The sequence below is a fragment of the Perca fluviatilis genome, chromosome 14, assembly GCF_010015445.1.
Source record: "Perca fluviatilis chromosome 14, GENO_Pfluv_1.0, whole genome shotgun sequence".
In the NCBI taxonomy this organism is placed as follows: Eukaryota; Metazoa; Chordata; class Actinopteri; order Perciformes; family Percidae; genus Perca; species Perca fluviatilis.
Window position 1 is genome coordinate 36380300 of NC_053125.1, and position 7500 is coordinate 36387799.

Sequence of the window (7500 nt, forward strand, 5' to 3'; positions counted from 1 at the left end):
TAGTGATGTTCTGTGTATGGTTGTCTCTACCTTGTAACGATCTTCTTTGTATGGTTCTGTCTCTACCTTGTAACAATGTTCTGTGTATGGTTCCGTCTCTACCTTGTAATAATGTTCTGTGTATGGTTCTGTCTCTACCTTGTAACAATGTTCTGTGTATGGTTCCGTCTCTACCTTGTAACAATGTTCTGTGTATGGTTCCGTCTCTACCTTGTAACAATGTTCTGTGTATGGTTGTCTCTACCTTGTAATGATGTTATGTGTTGTTTTTATTCAGGGGATCCCCACCCTGCTGTTGGCTGCTGGGAGTTTTGATGCTATTATGGCCATAACGGGGTTCTCTACCTGCCTTGGAATCGCCTTCTCTACAGGTTTCACACACACACACACACACACACACACACACACACACACACACACACACACACACACACACACACACACACACACACACACACACAGACACACACACACACACACACAGACACACACACACAGAAACAGACACACACACAGACGGACAGAGAGACACAGACACACAGACACACACATACACACACACACACACAAACACACACAGACACACACACACATACATACACACACACACACACACACAAATACACACACACACACACACACACAGACACACACACACATACATACACATCTGTAGTCAGAGGACAGTGTCTGACTGTCCCGGGACAGTCATGGGAGTCACAGGACAGTGTCTGGGAGTCACAGGACAGTCATGGGAGTCACAGGACAGTGTCTGGGAGTCACAGGACAGTCATGGGAGTCACAGGACAGTGTCTGTGAGTCACAGGACAGTTTCTGACTGTCCCGGGACAGTCATGGGAGTCACAGGACAGTGTCTGGGAGTCACAGGACAATGTCTGGGAGTCACAGGACAGTGTCTGGGAGTCACAGGACAATGTCTGGGAGTCACAGGACAGTGTCTGGGAGTCACAGGACAATGTCTGGGAGTCACAGGACGGTGTCTGGGAGTCACAGGACAGTTTATGACTGTCCCAGGACAGTCATGGGAGTCCCAGGACAGTCATGGGAGTCCCAGGACAGTGTCTGACTGTCCCGGGACAGTCATGGGAGTCACAGGACAGTGTCTGGGAGTCACAGGACGGTGTCTGACTGTCCCGGCACAGTCATGGGAGTCACAGAACAGTGTCTGGGAGTCACAGGACAGTGTCTGGTAGTCACAGGACAGTGTCTGACTGTCCCGGGACAGTCATAAGAGACACAGGACAGTGTCTGGTAGTCACAGGACAGTGTCTGACTGTCCTGGGACGGTCATGGGAGTCACAGGACAGTGTCTGGGAGTCACAGGACAGTGTCTGACTGTCCTGGGACGGTCATGGGAGTCACAGGACAGTGTCTGGGAGTCACAGGACAGTGTCTGACTGTCCTGGGACGGTCATGGGAGTCACAGGACAGTGTCTGGAAGTCACAGGACAGTATCTGGGAGTCACAGGACAGTGTCTGGTAGTAATAGGATGTCTGACTGTCAGTGGAAAAAGACTTTAGGTCTTTAAATGTGATTTAAAATGGTCCGTTGTGGAACATGTTGTCTGTGCTGTTTGTCCTCCAGGCGCTACGTGGATGAACATCCTGAAGGGTCTGCTGGAGGTGGTGGGGGGGGTGGTGGCCGGACTGATCCTGGGTCTGTTCCTGTGGTTCGTCCCCGGCAACAACCAGGTGGGGGCGCTGCTTTCACCTTGTTTAATGCCACCATTAACCCTCAGGTTGTCTCCCTGTCGACCTGCAACTTTAAGTTTTCTCTGGGTCGAAATTTCAACATTTTGTTGTTGTTTTTCTACCCTTTCCTCAACGTTTTTGTCAATTTTATTCCAATTTAATTCCAATTTAATGATGTTTTTGTCAATTGTTTTAACACGTTTTTTGTGGCTTTTTCTGATGTTGTTTTTGGTCACTTTTTTCCTATTCTTAAATTTTTTTGGGTCACTTTTTTCAGCATTTTCAAAATAAACATTTGTGCTGACTTTATTCAATTTTTTTGTCATTTTTTTATGATATTTTTGTCAATTGTTTTAACGTTTTTTGTGGCATTTTCTGATGCTTTTTTGTCACTTTTAACAATTTTTTTTGTCACTTTTAACAATTTTTTTTCATCTTTGGCGATCTTTTTGATGTTTTTTTTTTGTCACTTTTTCCAATCTTTTTTTTTTTGGTCACTTTTTTCAGCGTTTCAAAAGAATAATGTTTGTGATTTTATTCAAATATTTTTGTCACTTTTTGGCATATATTTTGAATTATGTTTTTGTCAATTTTTTTAACAAGTTTTTTGTCACGTTTTTCTATATTTTTTTTCCCCCATTTTTTTGGCACTTTTTTAAAAGAAGTTTTTGTCACCTTTGGCGATCTTTTTTGTCACTTTTTCCGCATAAAAAAAAAGAATTTTGTCCTGCGTTTTTGTAGCTCTTTCCAACATTTGTCACTTTTTACAACGTTCTTTTGTCGTAGTTCTGATATAGAAAGTTTTTGTAAACAGGAGGACAACAGCTAGCCTGGTGAGACCGTCCTGATCTGGCGAGCTCCAGTTTTCTACTCCCAGATCAGTCTGGCATCTTGAGATAGAGAAAATTTGGAACCGTTTGCCAAAACGACCGACCAATCAGTGGTTTTGAGGCGGGTTTAGGTGTGACGCAACGAGAAGTGACTGCTCAGTCTAAACAACGTGGCGGCTTCCATGGATGAGATGAGCGTAGCTATCGCAGCAAGTTTTATCCGAATTAGAAAGTATTCCTTCATTGAAAGAAGAGAAAAAAAAAAAAACGCCACTGCAGGCTTTTCTCGGAGGAAAAGATGTTTCTGCTCTTCTCCCGACTGGTTTCGGCAAGAGTTTGATCTGATTGGTTGATTTGGCCCGTCTATCGCCAACTATAGGTGGTGATAGACAGGTGGTTTATCCAATCAGCTAACCAGGATTTTCGCCCCCTTCCCAAAAGTTCTCCAACGGAAAGTTCCCAGATGGATATGCCGAGCAAATGCGGAGCGATCCATCTGGTGGAGTCAGGTTAGACAACAGGAGAGTTAAATGTAACCAAATTGTTCGAACGTTGTGTGCAGGAGGACCTGGTGTTGAAGAGGACTCTCATGCTGTCTGGTCTGTCCATATTCTCGGTGTTCTTCAGTCGCGTTATTGGTTTTTCTGGAGCCGGCACCCTCTCTACGCTGGTGCTCTCCTTCCTGGCTTCTCTGGGCTGGAAGACCGACAAGGTAACACGCTTCACAATCACTTTAACCCTTTGTGCAGTCCTTCTGGGTCAAAAATTGAAAATAACTTTTTTTGGGGGGGCGCCTGGCTAGCTCACCTGGTAGAGCACGCGCCCATATACAGAGATCTTTTTCCAAGTTTTTGTCTCTTTTTCTCATTTAGCACTTAAATGTTTTTTTATTACACGTCTGTTGTTTAGTAAATCTATTGCCTCCAACATTTTTGTCATTTTTCCAACATTTTTTCCAACATTTCTGTCACTTTTTCCAACATTTTTGTCATTTTTTTCCAACATTTGTAATTTTCCAACATTTTTTCCAACATTTCTGTTGGAACTAAACCGAAATCCAACGATTATAGAAGTTATAGAACGTGGTTTAATGTACCTAAACAACGATCAATCATCACCAAATTTGCTTCAAGCAAAATGAGAGGGAAATTTGGTGATGATTGATGAAGAAAACGTTAACGCGAGATAACTTCTATAATTGTTGGATTTCGGTTTAGTTTTTTTGACAGGCTTAAGTGTTCATGACAGGAAAAGATTTGGTGATGATTGATCGTTGTTTAGGTACATTAAACCACGTTAAGCTTTTTCACGTTAAGCGTTTTAGAATGTCCCACTAAATTCACTCAGCCGACATTTGAATATATTTTTATTGTTATTTATTTTAAGTGGAATTCAAAATAGTACGAAGGGAACTTTCATTGTTGATTTGTTCGACTGTTTAACTCTTTTGTTTTTTAACTTTAATGAATGCAACATCCTTCCAAAATTCAACAAGTAATCCTTTTGACAATTCTGATTTCAATATTGACCAAAATACCAAATTACCAAAATAATTATGATTTTTTTTGTCTATAATCGAGCAGCCCCTAGACCTTGTTTACCCAACTGCAGGAGCCACATATTGTTTACGGTCTCATTTATATTATTTATTGATTATTATATTGTGGGTGGTGGGCGTTTCCATTCCAGTTTGAGTGGAAGTGATAACATATTTCATATTTGTTTGTCTTCACCTGTTCACCTGTTGGTTTTTTGGGCATTGACAGAGAGGGAGGGTGAGCCTGGGAGCTACACACTTTCTGTTGACCGCCACACTAACGCACTTATTTTGACTCACAAAGTAACTTTACATTTGGTAACTGCAGTGCTAGTTGTATTGTACGTATGAATAAATCATTGCAAATACAATCTCGAGCACGTCATAGTGTGTCTATGCATCTCTCAGTGTTTGGTCCCTCGCATACAGCGCTTGATGATGTTTTTTGCCTCCACCGTCGCCTTCCAGGCAGCTAACCCTAACCTTTTAATATCTGGCCGTCTTTTAAACAGCTTTTATATAACCGAACCCGGTTTTTGAAGGAGTTATTTAAGTGTTTTATTCACACCAGAGGTCCCCTTGTGCCCGTGCCCCTCACAGCACCCATCCTGGGCGCTGCGTTTTAACCCAAACCTATCCATAACCATTGCCGGACTGCCTGGAAGGCGACTTTGGGGGCAAAAGACACCAAGGTTAAGTTGAATGGTTATGTTTTATGTCCAGGCTCCGGTGGTGGCCATGATGGGCCGGTCCTGGGACGTCTTCCAGCCGCTCCTCTTCGGTCTGATCGGAGCGGAGATCACCATAAAGACCCTCAGCCCCACCACCGTCGGTAAGAACTAGTGTTAATTTTGTCACCTATTTTTAATTTAGTCTTAGTCTTGTGCCAAACATTTTTGTTAGTCAAGTTTTAGTCAACTAAAAGTCTCGTCATTTTAGTCTTTTTTTTAGATAAATTATTTCTGATAACCATTTCAGTCAAATAGTTATAAAAATAAATAAATTATATAAAGTTATATAAATATTGAGCCTCTTCCTTATTTCACCAGTAAACGACAAAAACAACCACTGCATTGGAAAAGGATATTTTACAATAAAATAAATGCAGCACGAAACTGGCGAGGCGTTTCCAGTGAACGCAACATATCTGTTGTTTTTTCAACAACGGCAGCTACAGACTGTCGGACACATCTCGTGTTGGAATCCTACATAGTGAAATAGAGACAAACCTTTACACCGTTTCAGCTGTCAGCATTGTAACCCTTTTATATATATGTCAATGATTGTAACCGTGTTTACTCCAACTGCTAGCTAACGGTATGCTAACGTTACCTGCTGCCAAGTGTAGTGTTAACTAGCGCCCATGCAGCGATGTTTCGGTTCTCTAACGTCCGTTTAGGAGCATCAGAGAGAAGCGCGAGTATTTAGTGGCACCAAAATCGCGTTGCTATTCGGTCCGGTAGATAACGGTCGTTAGGGCACCTGTCGGTGCCGTGAAGCACCGGGTCTCGGTAACAGCTGAATATTCTATCTCATGATGAAAAAGTAGACGATTGTAGACGAAAATGAAGAGAGATTTTATCTTAGTTTTTATTTTATGCAAAACATTTTAGTCTCGTCTTTTTTCGTCAACAATAATGCATGTTAATTTAGTCTTAGTCAGCGTTTTTGGACATTGGCGCAGTCTCGTCATCGTCTCGTCTTAGTCATGGAAAAAAAAGTCGTTGACGAACATATTTAGTCTCGTCTCGTCTGACGAAATTAACACTAGTAAGAACCAAACTCACAACAAACCAACGTGGTCCCAAGTGGACGAGATAGCGAACAGAGCTGCTCAACTTCCCCGGGCCCCCAAAAACGTTGGTGTGCTTCTTGTTCGGATGACTAGTTTAAAAGAAGGTTGAAGGAAACTGAAGCACTAAAGGGGGCAATGTTTAAACTGCCTTTATTATCTTCTTGGCTCCAAAAGTCTTTTTCTACGAGTCTTTGTGGTCAAGCGGGTCAGATGTTCGTTCCAAATTGGCAACGGCACAGACGCATCTCACACAACCGAAGGCGGTATCTACGTATTTATATCTATGCTTTAAAGTCATTAAATGTGAGGTCCCAGATAGCTCAGTTGGTAGAGCGCGCGCCCATATATAAAGGTTTACTCCTCAACGCAGCGGGCAGCCCTTTGCTGCATGTCAGGACGGGTCAAACAACACAGGAGACCAGGGTCCCACGTGGCACATTTCCTAAACCCAACTGTCTCGTTCTTCTTTATCTAAACCCAACTGTCCCGTTCTTCTTTACCTAAACCCAACTGTCCTGTTCTTCTTTATCTAAACCCAACTGTCCTGTTCTTCTTTACCTAAACCCAACTGTCCCGTTCTTCTTTATCTAAACCCAACTGTCCCGTTCTTCTTTACCTAAACCCAACTGTCCCGTTCTTCTTTATCTAAACCCAACTGTCCTGTTCTTCTTTACCTAAACCCAACTGTCCCGTTCTTCTTTATCTAAACCCAACTGTCCCGTTCTTCTTTACCTAAACCCAACTGTCCCGTTCTTCTTTATCTAAACCCAACTGTCCCGTTCTTCTTTATCTAAACCCAACTGTCCTGTTCTTCTTTATCTAAACCCAACTGTCCTGTTCTTCTTTACCTAAACCCAACTGTCCCGTTCTTCTTTACCTAAACCCAACTGTCCTGTTCTTCTTTATCTAAACCCAACTGTTCTGTTCTTCTTTATCTAAACCCAACTGTCCTGTTCTTCTTTACCTAAACCCAACTGTCCCGTCTTCTTTACCTAAACCCAACTGTCCTGTTCTTTTTTACCTAAACCCAACTGTCCGTTCTTCTTTATCTAAACCCAACTGTCCCGTTCTTCTTTACCTAAAACCCAACTGTCCCGTTCTTCTTTATCTAAACCCAACTGTCCGTTCGTTCTTCTTTATCTAAACCCAACTGTCCTGTTCTTCTTTACCTAAAACCCAACTGTCCTGTTCTTCTTTATCTAAAACCCAACTGTCCCGTTCTTCTTTACCTAAACCCAACTGTCCTGTTCTTCTTTATCTAAAACCCAACTGTCCTGTTCTTCTTTACCTAAAACCCAACTGTCCCTTTTCTTTATCTTAAACCCAACTGTCCCGTTCTATTTATCTAAACCCAACTGTCCTGTTCTTCTTTACCTAAACCCAACTGTCCTGTTCTTCTTTACCTAAACCCAACTGTCCTGTTCTTCTTTACCTAAAACCCAACTGTCCTGTTCTTTTATTCAAACCCAACTGTCCTGTTCTTCTTTACCTAAAACCCAACTGTCCTGTTCTTCTTTACCTAAACCCAACTGTCCCGTTCTTCTTTATTCTAAACCCAACTGTCCCGTTCTTCTTTACCTAAACCCAAACTGTCCCGTTCTTCTTTATCTAAACCCAACTGTCCC

General features: G+C 42.3%; 1 protein-coding gene across 1 annotated transcript in view; it reads left to right on the forward strand.

The window, feature by feature from the left end:
- Positions 1 to 7500, forward strand: part of LOC120572637 (sodium/hydrogen exchanger 9B2-like) — a 30138-nt gene that overhangs the window by 9421 nt on the left and 13217 nt on the right. The window contains 4 exon segments of the mRNA XM_039821956.1: positions 278 to 371; positions 1607 to 1713; positions 3106 to 3255; positions 4804 to 4912. Of these exon segments, the coding sequence (XP_039677890.1) occupies positions 278 to 371; positions 1607 to 1713; positions 3106 to 3255; positions 4804 to 4912 (460 nt within the window).